This window comes from Taurulus bubalis (assembly GCF_910589615.1).
Source record: "Taurulus bubalis genome assembly, chromosome: 4".
In the NCBI taxonomy this organism is placed as follows: domain Eukaryota; kingdom Metazoa; phylum Chordata; class Actinopteri; order Perciformes; family Cottidae; genus Taurulus; species Taurulus bubalis.
The window spans coordinates 6,084,638-6,105,922 of record NC_136592.1 but is presented as its reverse complement, the minus strand read 5'-3'; the positions used below and the strand labels follow the sequence as shown (position 1 = coordinate 6,105,922).

The 21,285-nt window shown below is 44.4% G+C and overlaps 4 protein-coding genes across 5 annotated transcripts; 2 read left to right on the top strand and 2 right to left on the bottom strand.

Moving 5' to 3' along the window:
• Nucleotides 1-212: 212 nt before the first annotated feature.
• ccne1 (cyclin E1) lies at nt 213-5,327 on the bottom strand (the record flags this gene model as incomplete). The annotated part of the gene is made up of 11 exons (XM_079217475.1): nt 213-446; nt 716-873; nt 993-1,104; nt 2,051-2,185; nt 2,490-2,585; nt 2,783-2,929; nt 3,534-3,669; nt 4,023-4,189; nt 4,466-4,528; nt 4,955-5,042; nt 5,314-5,327. 11 exons carry the CDS (start codon nt 5,325-5,327, stop codon nt 213-215), a joined length of 1,350 nt encoding a protein of 449 aa, XP_079073601.1.
• A 1,567-nt stretch (nt 5,328-6,894) lies between these two features.
• On the top strand, nt 6,895-10,634 carry LOC306735193 (uncharacterized protein F13E9.13, mitochondrial; the record flags this gene model as incomplete). Its single annotated transcript, XM_079216643.1, has 6 exons — nt 6,895-6,967; nt 7,284-7,366; nt 7,452-7,632; nt 7,759-7,909; nt 8,500-8,627; nt 10,433-10,634. The coding sequence occupies 6 exons, from the start codon at nt 6,895-6,897 to the stop codon at nt 10,621-10,623; spliced, it is 807 nt and encodes a 268-aa protein (XP_079072769.1). The 3' UTR covers nt 10,624-10,634.
• Nucleotides 10,635-10,692: 58 nt separating this feature from the next.
• LOC306735194 (tumor protein p53-inducible nuclear protein 2) lies at nt 10,693-14,578 on the bottom strand. The gene is made up of 4 exons (XM_079216644.1): nt 14,437-14,578; nt 13,002-13,145; nt 12,736-12,898; nt 10,693-11,718 (listed from the first exon to the last, which is right to left on the bottom strand). The coding sequence occupies exons 2-4, from the start codon at nt 13,123-13,125 to the stop codon at nt 11,490-11,492; spliced, it is 516 nt and encodes a 171-aa protein (XP_079072770.1). The 5' UTR covers nt 13,126-13,145; nt 14,437-14,578; the 3' UTR covers nt 10,693-11,489.
• Nucleotides 14,579-14,654: 76 nt separating this feature from the next.
• On the top strand, nt 14,655-18,483 carry LOC306735889 (protein C19orf12 homolog). 2 transcript variants are annotated; one of them, XM_079217458.1, is made up of 4 exons: nt 14,655-14,736; nt 15,277-15,425; nt 16,222-16,388; nt 17,484-18,483. In XM_079217458.1, exons 3-4 carry the CDS (start codon nt 16,229-16,231, stop codon nt 17,747-17,749), a joined length of 426 nt encoding a protein of 141 aa, XP_079073584.1. In that variant the 5' UTR covers nt 14,655-14,736; nt 15,277-15,425; nt 16,222-16,228; the 3' UTR covers nt 17,750-18,483. The 2 variants fall into 2 exon arrangements, with proteins under 2 accessions (XP_079073584.1, XP_079073585.1); XM_079217459.1 differs by lacking the exon at nt 14,655-14,736 and having other exon boundaries at nt 15,270-15,425.
• The last annotated feature ends 2,802 nt before the right edge of the window (nt 18,484-21,285 follow it).

The following is a 21,285-nucleotide window of genomic DNA, read 5'->3' as shown; positions in this document are numbered from 1 at the left end:
TCATTGTTTCTTCAGTTTAGTCGAAGTGTGTGCGACCACGGCAGATATTTAAAAGCATCTGGATCCGAGTAATCAGCATGGCTTTGAAAAAGGGACAAAAGATTTCGTCGCCTCACTGAAAATCCATCGCACAGGTACTGCAGTGGCCCCGCTGGTCAGAGTAAACACATTTGAGTCTTTCCTTCCGCTTGCAGCTAAAAATGTAAAAACTCTTAATTAGGATTTGCCGTCGTCTTGTCAGTGTCAGAGCTGGCTGCAGTCCTTCGAAAGGTGCAGAGTTGCGGAGATGGATTTCGAATCCTGGGCCGGATTTTCAGCAGCGCGGAATCCACTTGCACCGACTCCTCACTTTTCTCGCTGCTCTGCGGTGGAGTCAAGACACCTGAAGGTACGGGGCAGCTGACGTGACGCTCCAGCTCCACATCCTGGTAAGAGTAGGCCTTGTCCTGTACGCCGATAGAAAATTATAAATATATATATTTTTTTAAATAGCGTACACTCCAAAATAGATTTTGTACATTGCCGATACTCCCTTCCGTTCCTTCGAACTGACATCCACTGTGTTATACACTGACAGTGATAAGTCCTCATACAGCACAAAACTAACTATCCTGTTAAGATCATAACTTTAAAATCAATCAAAAGTTATGTTATTGATTTTTCAGCATTTTCTCGTTGCGTTTTAAAAACATACACACTATATACCGTCACGTACCATCCACGTGATGTAGGAGGCATGGGTCTGGATGTTGTGCACGTCGTCTACGGGGATTCCGGTGAAGGTTTTCATCGACGACCCACCAGCCTCCCGCAGCGCCATGGCAAACGGCACCATCCACCTCACGCACTCCTCCACCTCCACCCTCTTCAGAGCTGCCAGGACAGAAAGGAGCGAAAAAGTGAGACCTCGGGCAACTCAACTTTTTTTTTTTTTTTTTTTTTAACATTGTGCTTTAATAAAACTTTTGTTCTTTAAGAAGAGTTTTATTTACCCGAGACATTTTCCACTAGCTCCAGAGAGGAGAAGTGAAACAGGGCTGAAGCAGCAAGGATGCCATTGGAAAACTCCAGGCATCGCACATCTAGCATACACAGGTCAAGCAACTAGAGGAGAAGAGAAAACGGGTTAACAACTGTAATTAAATGTCAGTGCAGACCTCAAAATGAATATGGCAAACACTCATAATATGCCACTACAGAATCATTGTGGTATTTACATAACTACTGTGCATATCACAGATTAAGATTTCGGTAACGACAATTTTTGGGATCATTCCATCAGTAAGGCGTCACAGCGGACGGGAAATCTGTGATGCCCCGCCACCAACGTGCAGAAAGACTAGTATGTTTAAATTAAATTTGACTTTGCTCCTTTTTTGGTCAAAGTCATGGAAGGCAGAGAGCGCTTTTCAACCGTAAACACGTCGCTGCGAAAGAAGAACGATGTTGTTGGTAACGCTCGGTGGAACTGTGAAACAGGAAAGTCGCGTCCTTTCTTACTTGTTGTTAGAGATATAAAATTACCTACATCAAAGGCTCTGTCCATATCGCCCAGCCCAGCATCAAACACACTGCCATAGTTTGAATATGTTTTTGTTCCTGAAGTCGGTTACTAGGCCCTCATTCTCTATGACATCACGCACAGCGTTAAAGACGGCAAGCTAAGATGGTTCTGGGACCAGCGCGTAGAATTCATGACTAAAACGGATTAGTTGGACCAAGTAATATTGTGTAGTCTAAACCCGGCAAACGTATATATATATATATATATATATATTTTTTTTTTTTAAACGAGTCAGACCCAGTACTGGCTTTATCTCAATTAAGTCGTCATTCAAAGTCGACTATCTCACCCTCAAGTTTAACTTTGTCATTTCGTTTGACAAAAGTACATTTAAAGTTTCTGAACCACTGCTGACTAGATACTGTTCTCTAAGGTAACTGCAGTTTGCAATTTATAACCGCTATTTAAAGCGTCCCGTTTAGGTCAAGGCTCTGTGTTATTGTTGTACCGAGTGGTACTCAGTTTATCAGTGAGGCAAAAACGTACCTCTGCGATTTGTGTGAAGGTACTCTGGGGATATTTGGGGATGAGCAGCTCGTCCGACTCCTTCAGGTAGGCCACCTGCATGTAAACATTGAGCCAGGAGATGGGAGTCTGTGGGCTGAGACTCCACTTCAGGTCCTGTGTTGGAGACGGAGAGAACCGACAGTGTTAAAACCATCACTGACAGCAATACGACTGACTGAGACTTGACATCTACATGCACTCAACCGTTCCAGGGTTGTAAAGACAAAACAACTACCTTTTGGACGGACGTGCATTTGTAAAATTGTACAAGAGAACACCCGCCGTCTACCATTAATGATCCAGGAAACTAGAGGGCCAGTTACTGCAAGATGCTTACTTTCATGCTAAGATCTACCAGTCTAACCAGTGGAGATTGGTGATGCCATATAAATACGATTAATGTGTGCACGTTCTTTACCTTCATAATGATGATTTCCATACTGAGAATCTCATCTTCAGTACAGGCTTCATCTGTAACATAGGCAAACTCGTGGACTTTGGGAGGATACATCTCCTGTGGGATGGAGATAAAAAGAGCGTTATTACAATCAAATCATACCAAAATGAAATGTTGGAGAAGAAAGGAGGTAATGCAACTAAAAGATAGAGCACCTGAAGCAAGCTAGCCCAAGACAGAACTGCAGGCCACGTAACAACCAGGTTTTTTTTGCGTTTCGTCATCCCACTCTACACAGCACCAACCCGTCTTACCTCTACTTTGGCAGCGATGAAGAGACAGGTGATGCCTATGAGCTGCAGCGTTGACTTGAAGACGTTCCTCTGCGTGGCCATGAAGCGGTCGAAGTAGTCCTGGGAGAGGTGGTACGACTCCCTGTGCAGCTTGTACACCTCGCTCACCTAAAAAATGTGCACACATAACAGGACGTCAACGCACGCACATGGCCTCGATCCACATTCACAAAGGAAGGTCACAATGATGATGGAACTACATGTCTTCATCAGGGGAAGACTGTCTCAGGCAAAGCTTTATTGCTACTTGGAACACCTATTAATATCCCTGCCAACTACCATCTTTCACATTTAATACTCCTTTATTGAACTCAGAAGAGGTTAAGACAGAGGAAACTGAATTGTGAAGGCGGTGCTTGAAAAGGAGTCACTTGTGCACGTTGTCAATATTTAGAAATGTCACAAACTGCTTCCATGTTGTTTTGCTGCCTACATTGACATTACGCGACTTACAATATTTAGGAGTCAAAGCAGGTTTTTTTCTCCCCACTGCCACACAAGATACTGTTTGGCATTACGTGACTGAAAGCTGTAAAAGCCTAGCGCTGCCAAGGCCCGTTTCCACGAACGTCTGAAGTACATGACAGTGAGAGTTAGTTCTACAGACGTTTCCTGAGGTTCAAGCATTTTCACAATCTCGCCATCTACAGCTGCATGTTAAAGAGGAGAGAAAAGGGTTGTTGAGCTGGTCACCAAGACGCATGCTACAGACCTCCATGAGCCAGTCCAGGAGAACTGCCCGCATCTTGGGCTGCAGATGAGGATGTTTGTCCAGCACGTGGACGTCCCTGGTGTAGGTCTTGTCCTTCTCCAACATGTTGTTCCATACCACATCCTTACTGGCCCAGCTGATAATAAAAACAGAGACGGACAACATGGTAAAAAAATAAATGATGCAACTCTTGACTTCCCCCTCGTTGTTGTGAAACATGCATAAATCACTTGCATTTGAAGTATGATTTTCCTTGGACATTAACCACAAGATCCAAAGAAAATATGGAGTCGACACTTTTCAATCTACTTCCTACAAAGCAAAGTTAGTTTAGCCTTAGTGATTAAAAAAGGCAAAAGGGAATGCTGTGAAAGAATACATGGCCGAGCTTACTTTGTCTGCCATAATGTGTGTGTGAGATCGGGTAAAACCAGTAGTTGCATGAAGCCGAAGCCGAGATAATTCAACAACAACAACAACATTACTCACCACAGCGCGGGAAGTGGCGCACAGCGTACGGGTGTCACAAACACGTTGTTGAAGTTGTAGTGGGGGAAACCCGCGTTTATCAGGGCGACTGGTTGGTCCTCTTCCTGGTCAGGTGTGGGGATCCACCTATGGGGACTTGTGTAACCGGCATCGGGACTCCAGCCCAGCTTCACAGGAGAGCGAGAAGAGCAGAGAGTTGATGCAGGGAACATTGAATCCTGACAAAAGAAACCAGCAAGCTAACAAGACGTCAAGAGTGGAGAGCTAGCTGAGGCACAACTAACAGATCAGCAAACATGTTCCTCTAGGAATGAGCAACCGAGTTCATAGTTGTGCTGCATTTGATCTAATACAGACCAAGAAGTAAAATAAATCATGGGTCATGGACACATTAGCAGAGCCAAGGCGCAGAAAGATAAAAAAATAAATAAAAAAAAGCCTACCTCGCAGTCACGCTGCTTTTTCTTCGTCATCTCTGCTACCTCATCATCCAGATCCTGTAAATGCTGAGGATTAAACAGAATAAAAAAACAGAATATAAAAAAAAGAAATACAAATTCATTGTTTTATGCATGCGATTCAGTTCAAACTGCACAGAGCTGGTTTGAACAAATCCATTTCCACATGGAAGGCAGAAACTGAAATCCTGTCCCACAGGTGTTTTGCTTCATAAGCTCCAATAAAAGCATTTTTCTCTTTAACTTAAACTATACATTCGTCACACGCGCTACTATATCATCTGCATCAATCAGCAATATGGCAATGAACAATACACTTAGTTGCTAGCACTAATGGATGTATAAACACCAGTTGTACATGTGGGTCGTTCAAAGCAGGCCTATTTGTACATTAGCAGCCTAGCCTCTACTGAAGCTCGGTGGGGGCCAGTTACAGGCCCGCCTGCCAGCGCTTTGCACACCAACATTACTTACAATGGCAACATCTGCCTTCCTCTTTCTCGGTCGTACTGTATTTTCTCTGGGCGCCTCGGGAGCAACAGACGTCGGTTCTGTCTCTTCCCTGGAAACAAACACAGGAGAGATGAGACACGACATGAGGTGACACGTAGAAAGAAAAAAAACACACACACACGTTCACACGTTTAATACGCGAATGAGGACACAACAAGATACTTTAGCATCAAGCTAACTAGCCGGATGGCTAAAGCTCCATCCACTCAACTTTTGCTTTTCTGTCGTCACACACACACACACACACACACACACACACTTTGATTGACGCGCTAAAAAAAGAAGAAAAAAAAAGCCATGAATGAAATGAAGAGACTCACCGTTGTCCTCGCATTATATAAATATATATGTATAGTTGGGGTGGGTGTCCGTTTCAGAGTAAACCTGTGAATGAGAAGTGTTTAAAGTTGGGTTTTGGGGGGTTTAAACAAACACATTGCATTCACTCCCAACCCCCACTCTCAACTCCCTCCTTCTGACAAAGCCCGACGCAGCCTGGCGCGGGGAAATGGAAACGGTGCGCCGCGTTAAAAGTCGCCAAAAATACACGAGCACGTCCACGAAACCACCGACCGACTGACGCTGGACACAGTGTCGGCCGCTCGGCGTGGTTATTTCGCGTATTTTTGAAGAGGAAGCTGGTCATTTCTTCACCCCCCCTCCCTCAATAACTTCGGACAGCTGGCTCGCCACATAATGGCCTATCGACAGGCACAGCTGAGGCGGCCTGCTTGCGTTTTCCCCCTCAAAATGTCCCGTTTTTAAACGAGGACAAACGTCGGAACATCGTGCCCGAAGCACACCCGCCATGTCAGGGGCACGAACGCGTAAACTCACATTTTTTTAATTCACTGTTCAACTTGTTGAGGTTGGAGTTGAAGTTAGCATTCAAGTCGGCGCGGCTACACACACACACACACACACACACACAAAAGTTGCAGCTCCGACTCATATCGCTCGACGAGTGAAGGTTTCGTTTCCACCACACTCACCTCAAGATTGAAGTTCACTCTCGTCTACGTCTTGGGAGATAGATGTGAAGAGTGTGCAACTTGTGGGGTGCTCTCCGTCCGAGTGTGTGTGTGCATCCAGTCCGCAGCTAGTTCCTCTGAGCTGGCGCCTAGTCGGGAACAGATGACTTGGAGCGTCAACGTCAGAGAGGAGTGGATTTAACTTGGCGCTAAACCCCCGGGTCCGCCGCCTCTCCGAGGCACGATTTTAACGCAGTTCTGCCCCGTTTCGCCTCCGTGTCGCGCGCGGAGGACCTTCTTTCTTATGCGGGAGATAAATACTGCGCCAAAGAAAAGGAAAAATACGTTTATAAGTTAACCGGCAAAACGAGGAGGCGTGACCGTTGCTGTGACAGCTGCGGGGGGCGTGGCTTCCGAGGAGGAAGTGCCGAGGCACCGCGTGGCTAGTCTGTCGGATGTAAACAAAGCCGCGCTCCTCTCGATTAAGTCTCAAATTGAAGGTTAACGCGGCGGAATTATCGCGAAGCAATGGTGCCACTTTGTTGCGTGGACTCCACGCGGGGTTGTCTCCCGCCGTCACCTTAGGCGCATCTGTTATTTAGCACGAATACACAGTAGCAATGTTAGCCCGCCGATGCTTCTGCCGGCGCGCCCACCAAACAGCGCGGGATCCACACGTCCCCATTGCGAACACGTCACGAAAACACCGTTTTTGTATTTCTACTGAAAACAATATTTGAATCCAGTTGCAGTGCGGTGATGTAAGAGAAACAACTGGGTGTCTTTTGCAGACGGTTTATTATTCAATTTTGTTTTATTTTGATTTACTAAAAGTGACCCTTGGCCAGTCATGTGACCTAGAAAGACAAAAACAAGATCATTTTTCCCTTCTGTCTCTGCTCTCTGGTTGTTCGACACAAAAACGGGATCATGAAGTTTTTGGATCTTTTTGGACGCCTGAAATCCGTGGTTATTGGAATGATTCATGTTCAAGCCTTACCAGGTAAACTAGGACTGCACGTCAATGTTCACATGTGCAGTGCCAGAGGAAGTATTCAGTTGCTCAAGTAGAAGTAGCAAAACCACACTGATAAAAAAAACTTTAGTAACTGTCCTCTATTTTCGTGTGGAAAATGTGTAAAGTAAATGAACGTAGTTGAGTTAAAAACCTACAATAGCATCTTGAACAGTGTAAAGTGGAATGAAATGGAATAACTCAAGTAAAGTACATTGTGTACTGGAGCACTGTACTTGAACAGATGTACTTGGTTGCATTGCATCACTGCATATTCTGGGAGCTGTACCTTCTGATTTCTCAGGAACCCCCCTGAGTTGCATGAAGATATCCCAAATCACTGAAGAAGCATGCAGGGAGGCCAAAATCTACCGTGATGCGGGGATTGTAAGTCATTTCAACATCGTGTGTACATTTCTCACACATATCGAGGTCTGCCGGAGGAAAGCCGGTAACCGTTCCCCTCTCTCAGGACGGCGTGATCATCGAGAATATGCACGACATCCCGTACTCCTTCTCTGCGGGCCCTGAGGTGTCCGCCTGTATGACCGCAGTCTGCGCTGCGGTGAGAAGCGTCTGTCCTCGCCTGCCGCTCGGAGTGCAAATACTGTCTTCTGCCAACCAGCAGGCCCTGGCTGTGGCTCTGGCTTCAGGTCCGGTCTTTACATCAGTTAAATTGTTGTTGTGCTGTATGTGAGGCGACAAAAGGTCAAAGGTCAGCCACTTGTGTGTGTGTGTCAGACTTGGTATAAACGTGGTATAGCACTGTGTGGTTACAGAGCTGGATTTCATCAGGGCCGAGGGTTTCGTCTTTTCTCACGTGGCCGATGAGGGCCTCCTGAACGCCTGCGCCGGGGACTTACTGAGGTACCGCAAGCAGATCGGAGCCGAGCACGTGCAGATCTTCACCGACATCAAGAAGAAGCACAGGTGAGATCGCCATCTGTACAGACTGATTAGTAAGTCAAAACCTGATGAGGTTCACTCTGAACTACTTTTTCCCCCTCATCATGATACTGACATAATTGGCAACGCAGCACTAAGTGCTTGATCCAGCCACGTTTACTGCTCGTAAATGAAGATTCATAGAACTTGTTTTGAGGTGACCAGACAAACTTTGTCACCTCAAAATGAATTTGCTTGACCTTGGCCGTCAACTGGGTCGGGCAGGGTTTTCAATGTGTAGTTTATTGGTCAAACTGCTGAAAATGAAATTAAGTTAAAGGATAAATCCTTCATCAAGCTAAGACATATTCATAATTTCTTTTGACTTTAAAATATGCATTTCAATTAAGAGAGTTCCAGAGGCGGCCTGAAAGCCCAATAGTGAAGCATAACGTCCCCAGTTTCATGTGACGTACAGCTGCATTTTTTTTTCTTATTTATACATAATTCAAACAATGAGAGTCATATAAGACCGTGTAGGACAGAGAGACAGACTGATGTCAACCTGGTGTCCAGACTCAGTCTCAGTTTTTGTCCCAGACTAGTTCTACTCGTGTCTGCCGTGTTGTTCCCAGCTCCCACGCCCTGACGTCGGACGTGAGCATCGAGGAGACGGCCCGCGCCGCAGAGTTCTTCCTCTCAGACGGACTCATCGTCACGGGGGCGGCCACGGGGGCGCAGGCGGACCCGCGGCAGCTCAGAGGTACGAACACCTTCCGACCCCGTATGAGCCGCGTGGACGCTTTGATCGTGCACTGCTAGACGCTTTGGGCATTATCTTTTTGGACAGCAATACAAGGCTGCAACACAAGCCATTTTTTCAATTTGACATCCATCTTTTGAATGAATCATTTGGTTTATATAAATGATAAAGAATAAAAACTCCAATTAACAATGACATACGGCGAGAGAAGATTGCTACCGTCTTTAGATGTCGCTCCACATCTACTGGATGTCATATCAACTATATGTGGTGTATAATATGTAAATATGTCCACAGCTTGTTGGCCGACAAAATCAATCAGCTATAGTTACTTTGGGGATTAAGATCTACACACAACACGTTTTTTACAAAGCCTGATTCAAAAACCTTGTCATTCAAAAAGTAAATTAGTATTTTAAAATAGTTGTATTGCGATTTAAACCTCTTGATTCAATACTAACATACAAACTTTGTTATGAGTACCTGCACTTTCACCACCTCTGTAGTTTTATGTTAATTTTACTTGTAATGGAGTATTTTTCTTTACATCTTTACTCCATTCAGGAGTCCGACCATGTCTGTCTCATGGCAACAGCAGGGCTGCTGTTTTAAACGGAGTCTCCAACACGACATACGAGACTGTCAACACTTAAACAGGCACATGTTTAATACACGCCACGCGAGCACTTGTGCGTTGACACACAGGTGAACAAACACACACAAACACTCTCCCCCATCTCTTTCCTTCACACACACACACACACACACACACACACACACACACACACACACACACACGCACTCTATCTTGGTAGCACAAATATCTCAAACTGGTCAGACAGAAAGATACAGGAGCTCACGTGCTGCTGTGGAGGTCAGCCTACTCCCGTGTCCAAAGTTCACTGGGTGTATCTCAGCCTCTCTTGGTTTAGGCTCCTCTTACTGTGAATATATAGTTTTACATCAAATTCTTACAAAAATAAATACCAACAATACAAACAACTGTTCCAGACTACAAATGAGTGAGCACAATATATAGTCAGTGTGCTGAATTAAAAAAAGTAAAAGGCATAAACTTGTAACATTTTCTGTAACATTTTCCGTGAAAGATTTAAGAGCAAATCTCACTGACCAAGATTGATATTTTTCCCGATCGTTTAAAATGGACTTAAAGGGACAGCGTGTAGGATCTAGGTGGCATCTAGCGGTGTGGTTGCAGATTGCGACGCACTGAATGCCCCTTTGCTCACTCCTCCACATCCAAGACTCAGAAAACGGCAGTCGGCGAGTAAAAAAAACAACACACACAGGAGGGAGAAGCAGGATTTATTTAAAAAAAAAAGAAACTAAAGTTAAATTTCAACCTGGATTAGATTGACAAGTTCCTGATTGATAACGATACCTGAATACTTCTCTGAGGTGGACTTCTGAATTTCAACCTCCCGAGCAGTTGGGGAAGATAAACTTTTTGACTTTTTGAAACAGAAATCCTGAACATTAGCATTCATTGCCCAGAATTTTTAATACGACATAACTGTAAATCTCAGATGCAGTTTAGCAAACTGATGATGTTCTTGGTTGTAACGCTCTGTTTTGTGTAGATTTTGTTTGAATATGTTTAAGATGCACCCATGTTGATGAGAGAAGGGTAGGAGATGAAGTTTTTGTGTGCCTTTTGTATTATTACCATTAGGTATCAAGAGTTATTTTTTTTTTATTATCAGGGATTTGTGTAAGCTTAAACTGTGTGTATTTTTGTATTTTTAAAGCTGTTGCACTGCTCATCTGTTCTTGTCTTTTCTCAGAGGTTTCCCAGTCCGTGAGAATCCCTGTGCTGATCGGCTCCGGGGTGACCTACGACAACGTCGAGCGCTACCTCGATGCAAACGGCCTGATCGTCGGGTCTCATTTCAAGGAGGGCGGCCACTGGGCCAACGCAGTCGACCCGGAGCTGGTGAAGAGGTTCATGGGAAAGATACGTGACCTACGTGAATGAGAACCCCAGAGCCTTAAACACGTGTACTTGTACTTGTGTGTAGTGTCACATTAAACACGTACCGCCAACGTAAGAAAACAAGATTTTAATGTTTTTTTTTGGTACATTTTTAGAAATACACGCAAATAGAAAAACACATAATATTCAACTGTATTTACACTCAATAGCCAACATGTGTAAAATGAATGAAATCAGTACCCACCTGCTCAAAAGAACAAAATGGTGGACTCAATATAAAACAGTGTTTTTTTTTTAAATCATGATTCCTCAAGCAGAGTCAAACAAAAGCAGCATCCATATGAGAGAATTCACAGGTGTTTTTTTTCTCCCCACACCACATGAATACGTTACACTGTGGTATGAAACTACATTTGAACACACTCACATTCACAAGATTGTCTAAAGCTAAGGCACATAAGATAAAACATACTGAATGCAACCAACCAGTCGAAAACATGCTGTAATCCAACTGCGTCACAATTAATAAATCCATGTCGTTTTTTCATAATTTTTTGATCAGTGTCACACAATAACTTTCACACAATAGCCCCACCCCTACTAATATCTAAGCAATCTGAATCCACCCAGCTGTTCTCATTTCATTTTCATTCATGATGTCAGGAGATCAAGACTCGTCGTCCTCAGCGGGTTTCGGGCGTTAGAGAGGTGCAGTGCAGGTTGCCTTTATTAAAATAAAAAAAACTAGCTGCGGTTCAGTCGTGGAAAGTGGTTTACCTTGGTGGACGCGCAGAATTAACTGTGTGAGGTGGAATAGTGGTGAGAAAACCCCCTGAGTGGTTGAGAGTCACGGCACCGCGCTGCAACTCCAAACGCTCTCCTCGCTCGCGGGAAGTCCCGTCCGCTCCTCAGTAGTTGCAGAGGCGCTGGCAGGGCTGCTTGAAGTGGCCGTAGCGTCTCTCTGCCGGGGAGAAGCGCGCCTTGGCCAGGTTCTGCCTGTGGAGGGCGCCGCGGCTCAGCTTCTTCCGCTCGGCCTGGGTCTCGGCCCTCTGCACCGCCAGCAGCTGGACGTTGCAGGGCAGCGGGATGCCCCAGGCGGCCAGACGCCAGGACACGTGCCGCCTCACTGCCACCGGCCTGGAGGGACACAGCGCAGTGTTGTAGCGAGTGTTCATTAAAAACATCAGGTGCTGTGCAACATGTGAGAGATGGAAGTATCAAAACCAATGCAGAAGTGTCTTTAAACTTGCATTCTCTCTACTGATCAGCAGGGGGAGACTCCTCACTTCATTTAACCCCCTCAGTAAACATTGTGGACATGAGTCTATGGCCTCAATCTCGTTCCAAGTCTTTATTCAACACAGTATGCAAGCTTTTTTTTATTGATGTACCCCGTGAGGAATATTTGGTTCAGCCAAGTAACCAACATAATCCATTTTTATTTGAAAAAACATGTAATACATAACGCTGTGCCATCAGTGTCTGATTTAATATAGAATATATACAATTCAGTTCATGAACTTACACTTATATTTTATTGAATATTTATTAAAAAAAATACAATTTGTAAAGGATTTTTGGATTGATGCTAATTCAAAAAATATATATATATATTTTTTTTTTAAATCTCACGTACCCCAAATTGAGAACCACTGAGTTAGAGTATGCTGTTGATGATTGACTGTTGCTACCAGAGAAGTTTACGTCGTCTCTCCTCCAAATACGGTCACTTCTGTTTATCAGTGGTGAAAAAACAACAACATGGCTGACAGCTATAATGCAGGGAAAGGGGGTATGTGTCCATAAATCCATAAAATAAAAAATAAATAAAAAAAGACAGATGTACTTGCGCATTGCGTTTCCTTAATATTATAGCCTATATACAACAAGCATGATTGGCTGGAGGACTTAGACATCGAGGTATCTTTTTCAACTACAGCTTGAATAAGGAAGGTAGCGCTTCAGTAGCACTTAAATGGCAATTACTGATAGCACTTTGTAGTTTAACTTTACTGAGGAAATTGTACTTTCTTTATTCTTGTTGTTCTGAGTTTGTACTCATAGTTGAATGTCCTTATTGTAAGTCACTTTGGATAAAAGCGCCAGCTAAATGAAATGTAATGTAATGTATAAGACAGCTCAATGGAGACCAACCTGGAGGTGTCCTCCTCCTCTTCTTCGTCGTCGTCTTCCTCAGAGCCCGGCTCCTCCTCCGCTCCATCCGCCCCGCATCTCATCTGGTACACGGACATGCTGGGATGCTCGATCAGCAGGTTCTCCAGGGGGTCTGCCTCGGAGGCCGTCAGCGGTCCGCTCTCTGTACAGAAAACAACATCCCCGGTTCCAGCGGATCTGTGTTCACATACGGGTGTGGATGAAGCGCCATGATGGCGTTCCCTCATGCCGGGGCCGTTTCTCACCTTGGAGGTTAACAATGATCCATCCTCCCTCCTCAAACTCCATCAGCTCCTGGTCGGTGTCATCCGCCGCCTCAAAGTCCTCGCCGGCGTTCCCGAGCAGATGAGAGAGAATCTTGCCGATCATCTTGGTGCCTCTATTGCAATCTGGGGGGAATTAACAACAAGTGGGCATGTGGATCGCACAAAATGCACCAAAGACACAGTGGAGCAGCTCGGAGAGTTTCCTTTCAGCAGACCACATCGAAACGAATCCCTATCACAGATGAGAAAGGGATCACCTGGTTGATTGGGGATCTGTCCTCCGCCTCGCTTGCTTGTGTCTTTGGCCGGTTAAGCAACACAAATGCTCCCCCTTGAGGCGGTCCCCAATAAAGACACTGCCTTTCATGGACACCTGCCTGCTCAGCATCAACGACAGCTTCCATTGCTAAGCTCAGAAACCTGAGCGGCCTGAGTTTTGATGTCGTAGCTGCTATGACGCCCAGTCAGGGGAAAACAGCTGAGAGGGAACAGGGTGACACAAGAGGCTGCAATTACACTGGTTGCCGCCATTTTATACAATCTGGGATGCTGGCTCAGATTTCTTCTGGGAGGAAGAGTCACTTTGACCCTCACACTGCAGCTGACCCTTTTTGTCCCAAATGAGACGACCCTCTCCCTGCTCTGGCGCATAGTCAGTTCCTGGTACCGGGTCTCCAACTTGTCTCCATCTTTTGGGCCTAAGATATTTGAGTCTCTTTGCTATTGTTAGGCAGCATTTCACCGCCTGTCACAATGAGTAAAGAAGCTCGTCAAAGTGGTGATCGCGAGGCAGTGACGTCATCCCATCTATCCAATATGGTGTGGGAAGGTGCAACGTTTACTTGTCGATTCCTTGTCAGCTGATCGCAAAGGAATGTTACAAGAGGACCTGTGATTTCCTCTGTTTGTAGCACCCTGAGGGTATACATCGCAAAATACACATTATGGCCATAATCACAAGTATTAGCGAGTGGCTGCTGTCGTCGGTGAAGACAAAACATAGATACATAACCCCCATAACATACATAACACACGCACAAGCACACACACACAGACAAAAGTTACCGCCTGCTCGTCAAGCGCTTGCCACCAGACCTCTCCCTGTAAACACAGACATAACCCCCCACAAACACACGCACACGCACGCACACACACGGGCCAATAATAGCCTGATATATACGCAGTCAAACAGCTGACCGCCTGCTAGGATTAGCGTCACTTTATTTGTTTTAATCACAGCTGCTCGAATCGGGTGAGTTTTGCGCAGTGGAAAGAACATGATGCACCATTAGTCCTGCTGTTTCATGTACACCAACGCATCACGGTTTGTACTGTACTGTACTGTACTTAATATACACAACATACAAATACAATACGGGGCTCATTAAAGCCCAGTAAATGCATGTTGACGTACCTGACCAAGAAACAGAGTGTGTTGGTATCCGGGTGTGGCCGTGGCGCAGAGAGGGATCCCGCTGTGTTGCTGTTTTTCAGAGACTGTTTTGATGTCGAAGTTGTTTATCAGCGAGAGTCCTCCCCGCGTCAGCGTCACCCAGCCCAAAGGAGGCGGGGCGCGCGCGCGTCACGCATCCACGAGCCAACCCGCTCTCTCTCTCTCCTCCTCAGCGTAATGAAGAAGTGACATTTGAAGCGTCGACGGAAATATTACGTTTTGTTTTTGTTTTTGTCAACGTTTCATCCTTCTTACTATACGGTCTGTGTTTTATCCGCATTGTCACGTTCGCGGTCTTCTCCCACTGCAACAGTGGGACCAGTAACCGAGCGAATAAACGCCGAAAAATGACGTGCAAAAAGTGGACTAATAGTTTCAAAGCCTCTGTTCGTTGATGTAAAAGTGGGCAGTAATGCTACAACCATTCCTATAAATTAACGTATTTAATAGGTATTAATGTAAGTGAATGAGCTATGGAGAAAGTAGCAAAGTACGGACAAGCGAGCTAACTTATTTTTGAAGAGTTTGAAGACCCTACTAAATCCAGATAGTTCACCTCCTACACCAAAACAACCAGTTTGTGTAGTGCGCAAGCGCACAATGTGCTAATATAAGACTCATCTATCTAGTAAACGCCTTGCTAATGGCCTCTATGGTGTCAAAGGGATTATATTCTAACTGGACCCGCAGAGAGAAGCGATGATACCGGACGATATCAATCCCGCAGCATTCTGATAATAATGCTCATCTTGCCTCGATTGTCCGGTATCTACTCTCTGATAGCTTTTTTTTTTCAAGCAGGAAGTGGGACGACCGCCACTCACCGGCAGGGAGGTTCACAAAGAGTGCAGAAACAGCACAGAAGTTTGGTCGACTGTGCATTTTAACAAAGCCGAACGCTCGCAAAGAGCACAAACTCCCCCTGCAGCGCATTCAGGACAGGACGGAAGGTAACAATGTAGCGTTAGACAGTTCTTGAGCGTTATGGCGGTGTCAGCTGTCTTCTGTCTCCCAAATGGAGACGAAGAACTCGAGAAGGTACTTGGGAAGAATTATTTAGTTCGGTATTGAAATAGAAACGAAACTTGAGCATGTGTTGCATTCAAAGCAACCGTTTCTATTTAACCCTCCTTGTCATTGTCGTTTAGGTACCTTCTATTAAAATAACATTTTGGTAGCATATCATGCGTACATTAAGTCATTTTATATCAAGTTTAGACGCTTACTCGACTCACTCGCGAGCGCAACCAAAACTAATCTCTCCCGCCAAACTATTCAGAAACCAGGTGATTTAAAAATAAATAAGAAGTTAAAGGCGGATTTTTGTTAATCATCAATAACGCGCGTACAATTTGTTCAGGAATAGAATACAGTCGTACTATATTTAAATATTTGTACGATGCATTTGTTGGAGTTGTTTATGTGCCGCTTATGTTGAACCGGGACAAGTAAAAGTGAAACCGAATGTGTTGTGCCAGTCGTGCATAGTTACATAGTGTTTCATCACTGAGGGGTTTTGATGGGATGGCTTTGAGGACGCACACCCATCCCATTAAAGTAGATCAGTTACAGATCAGAGATTGTAAACACTCCCTTTCAGTATGTAGACCACGGCATTAACAATAATACAGTTGGTGTAATCCCAGTGATGGCAAACTTGAGCTCTTCGACCCCAGAGTTGTGAGGACTGTTTGTGTGTCTATTGCTCACCAAAAGTTGACCGTCTTCTTTCCTGTCGTGTCCCAGCACAGGGATGGCGGCGCGAATGGATGATGTCATGCGTCTGTGCTGCGAACTATCGGCCCAAGATCAGATCAAGGTGGCAGTGAAAAACTCCACCAAAGGAGCCTTGGTGGCGGGAGGAACGGCCCTCGTGGGCGGGCTGCTCGGTGGACCCCCAGGGATCGCTGTTGGTAAGAATACTTATTTAGAGCATAGAACCCTGAGGTCAGAACCCTCCTGTTCACGCCGTACACCCACAATTGCTGCCCCAAACATGAAGAGAACTGTTGTGAAGTTCGCAGACGACGTTATAGGTTTACTAACAACATTGAGACTTCGTATAGAGAGGAAATGAACAACCTCGGCAGAGTGGAGCGCAGAGAAACAACCTGCTGCTCAATGTCGCTGAAAGCTGAAGGGGAGCAAGTTAGCAGCTTCCTGTGACAAGTGCTTGTCAACTTTTACAAAGGAGCAATGGAAAGCTTCCTGACTGGAAACATTACAAGCTGGCATGGAGGTGTGTAGGGGACAGGACCAGGACAGGTGGGCTCTACGGCCGTGATGAAAACCTCGTCATCAGTGATATTGGTGAGAAGAGGCGTCTGCGAAGAGCGAAAGCGATATTAAAAAGACAAAACCCACCATATCCTGTTCAGCCTACTGCCGTCTGAAGAGACGAACACAAGTATCAGCTGACAAACCAGCAGAACAGCTTCTTTCCTCTGGCCGTGAGACTCCATATATAATAGTTTGTTTGTCTTTCCTGTGCGGCAAATCGGGACTACAATCTAAATTTCATTGTGCAATGTCAAATAAAAACCTTGTAACCTTGTAGAGGTGAGAGTGAACCAAACATTAACCGAAGGAAGACAGACAGGAAGTACTCTGCCCCCGTCCCCTTCCTCCACAGGTAGAACAGTGGCCGCTGTGACCCTCTAACTCAGTGATTTTCAACCAGTGTGCCGTGAGAGATCGTCCGGTGTGCCGTGGGAAAATGTCCAATTTCACTTAATTGGTCCAAAAAAATATTATTTAGTTGCCGCAAATAATTTGCCATTGTTGATGGTCTGAGTCTGCAATATAGTGGCTGGTCTAGTAATGAAATACTCTTCCATGCCAGTAGGTAGCGCAATAATTACCAACCATATGTGCTGTATTATGCTACAATGTGACATTTAGTAACTTTTTTGGTTGTTGTTATGTCGCAGGATTTTTTTTATTGTAGAAAAAGTGCCGCGGCTCAAAAAAGGTTTGAAAACGCTGATCTAACTTTCCTCTGTCTCCAGGTGGAGCGGTCGGCGGTCTCCTGGGCAGCTGGCTGACCAGCGGTACGTTCAGGCCTCTGCCTCAGATCCTGTTGGAGTTGCCTCCCAGCCAGCGACAGAAGCTCTGCGATCAGGTCGCGGCCATCTTGAGCAACCTGGACTGGATGGACGCGGCGCAGCTCATCGCCCTCGTGATGGGCAACGCCACCCTCCAGCAGCAGGTCACCGCCGCGCTGCTGAACTACGTCACCAAGGAGCTCCAAGCAGAGGTGCGCTACAAAGACTGAGTTCTGAGGACTGGTGGACTTTTCAGGGCGGCTCAGGCACAACCGGAGTCCTCGCCGCATATTTTTGTACTTAGTTGGGGGGGAAAAAGAAACTGTGACTCATGGAAGTTTCCCTTTGATTTCTGTGCCAAATGGAGCAGCTAGCTGTGTACGCTAACAGCAGTAGGGGATGCGGAATATATTTACTCAAGCACATATGTAGAGTATTTGTACTCTACTGAAGTATTTCCATTGTATACCACAACTATTAAATAAAAAAAATAAAAAAAACTATTAAATTATGAGGCATTATTATGGATTAAGCCACACAGCAGTGTATATATTGATTTGAAATTGGCGCCACCGTAATGCTAAGCCAATTATAAACTAGTGGTATTATTGATATTATTCTGAAAATAAAGATCTGCTTTAAAAGAGTACTTAAGATATACTTTAATGCCAACACTTCAATAATTTTATTTAAGTAAAATACCCGAGTACTTCATCAAAGAAGTCACTGTATAGAAAGCCATCTGTCTAATAAATGCACAATTATTAAATGTTTTGTATGAAGAAATGATGTCAGCGTATACTTTCCTCTGCTTTTTAAACTCAATAAGCAAAACTACAATTAGATATTGTACCTGGAGAATCATTTCATCTGGTTTAGAATATAATCTCTTAATTCCCACATTTTGTATCGGGTGTTTTTAATAAACAAGAAGTTTAGAATTTTCAAATCAAATAAACCGTTAAAGCTATTGTGCTTTTGATTGATTAATAGTATGTTTAAAGTTCTCTGGATTGTAAAAGGCACATTTAGAAAAATACACACATCTGGAAGATATCCAGTCCATATGAATAAAAATGTAAGTAACCTACCCTTTCTGTTAAACATGTTTGTGGCCAACCAACTCACTGCTGCACAGAGAGGCACATTGTCTGGGATCAGACCCGGTCCTAGGCAGTCTGAGCGTTTCTAACGATATGCTAATGTCTTCTGTTGCGTGTCAGTACTTCCTGTCCGTAGTCGACATTCATATCCTGATTACAAAGCTACTTGATTGGATGGGCGTATCTGGCCTGGATTTCCTCTTGTTCTCAGAGCCTGAAGTTAGAGACTGAGGCCCAGTCTCTGAATGTTCCATCTTTCATCCTTAATGTTGTGTATATGTAACCGACTGAACGTCATATTGCTATGCATTGTGGGTAATTCCCTTGGAAAAAGTCTGCATATAATTCCGGTGGTGTCTCGCAGGGCTCTGTCCTGTTCTCTTTAAATGTGCTGCCCTTGGGATAGAACATGAACAGATTTAATATTGCACATCACTTACATGTGGATGATACCCAACTCTACCCTTCGTTCGAACCTCGGGAGACTTTTTTAGGTTATCTCGGCTGCTGTACTGCCTTAACGCTATTAGGGAGTGGACGGCACCCATGATGAGCCGCTAACTAGATCTTGTTTTTTCGACTTAAGAAATATAAGTAAACTGAGATGTGTATTTCCGACGGCTGAACAAGAGAGGCATAAACAAGCCTTTATCTCTTAAATGGACCACCGTAACGCACTTTTCTCTTGATGGTCTGCCGCCAGACTACTCACTGGGTCAAACAGCCGGTCTCACCTTACCCCCATAATCGGATCTCTTTACATGTAGCATGTAAGGATCCACTTAAAACACTTCTCACTCTTACTTACAGAGCTTTGCGCAGTCTGACTCCTGTTCATGGAGTTGAATTACTTTTCATCAGCTGGTTCTATCGGGGACAAGCGTGTGAAATCTTCTGTGCCGGCGCCACGCACCCGTCTCCAGACCGAAACTATCCGCCGATTCTGTGAAAGTAGATTGTTGCACTTTTCTAGGTGCAGTCCCTACATCTTCTACGATTCCTTCCTTTTTAGCCTTTAAGCGAATCAGAGTTTAAAAAAACAACTACCATCATGTTCCACAAACGTGTTTTTCTTGAGCCCCTATATATCAACCTGGCCTTTTTTAGTTTAAATGACTTATGTGCTATCCTATTGAGTTCACACACACACACACGTTAAATTAAGTACACTTTAGTTAAATCATATGGAAGCTCGTTGTTGCCATTATTGAAAGTGAAAGACGAATGTGTTGCATTATAAATAAATACTCACGGTGAGCCCATGTTATGATATACCAAGTTCAAATTATGATGTATCTCCTCATTTATTCTTCCTAAATTAAAGTTCATGGAATTCAAAGTAGATTTTTTTAAATAATCACACGTGTATTGCACTGGTTGTCACTTATTTGCCAAAAAGTAGTTCATCGGTGTCCCTGATGGTAATTAAGTTTGTCGTTGATGACTCATCGAGCAATCTAGGCTGTATTACAACTGCGCCTCCAATTTAAGGCGTTTAATATCGACACCAGACATTGGGATGTAATCCATCAGCGTTGACTTCTGTGACATAAGTCTCTGTGTAAAATTTGACAAAAGTATTGAGTGACTATAATGCAGTTCCAATGCTTCGACGACGACCCAGAACATTTGACAGCTAATACGCGTCGTTAAGAAGAACAACTCGCTTCAGTGGAACGCCAAGGCAGTGGCAAAAACCCTAAACTGAAGTATTGCTATTTTAACAATGATTAGTGTTCAATAACTAGAATGGCTGCTACATTGAGTCTTTTGCAAGAAGTTGCGCTTTTAGCGCTGAATAAAACTCAAGTGACGATGGAAAACCCCCAATATCTTGTTCCGGCTTCGCGTGAGCGATGAAAGAGGTCATCGATGCAGCAATGTGGCATTGGAGGCCTCTGCAGAGGTGGGACATGGAAACCAGTCCAGTATTGGTAATTAGATACCAGTTACTCGACGCGCAGTCATTTTGAAATGAAGATCGTGAGGGTAGGACCCACATGATGACAACGTAGTCTTTCTTAGATGGGGGAGAAGCTTAAGTGACCTTATTGAGAATTTAATGACGCTAAAATGCCTCTCCAATCGAGACAAAAAAGTATAATATATAAATTTGTAGCGCCAATAAAAAAATTAAATAAAAAAAAAATCAAGATTGATGGCTAACTTAAGTTGTGACACAAATGTTCCCACTTCACTGTCCCTGTGGCGTAGAGAGCTTTTCTAAAGCACAGGTGATACATAGCAGGGAGGGGAATTGGTGCGGCCATCTTTGAAGTCTTCTGAAGCCGCGGTGCTTTGTAGTACTGAGGGTAAGTCAGCCAGCAGTACGGCTGATAGCAGAGATCCAGAGTACATTTTGAACATATTGTAGAATGATACAGTATAACTAATCATGTTTTTTTCCATTAAAAAGGAAGAAGTATATATTTTAATTTGTTTACAAAGGCCATCTTTTGGATGTTGAAATGACATTACATTTAAATAGCAACAAGATATCCAGCCGTCCGGCACAGAGACCGAAACACTTGTTAGAAGGCACACAAAAAACACCACATCAGCACTGAGACAATTTGTAAAGTAGTAAAGCAGTACAGTAACTGATAGTAAGCACTGAGTGTGTGCTGGATGTAGTACCCAGGACCCCAGATGAGGTCCCTAAT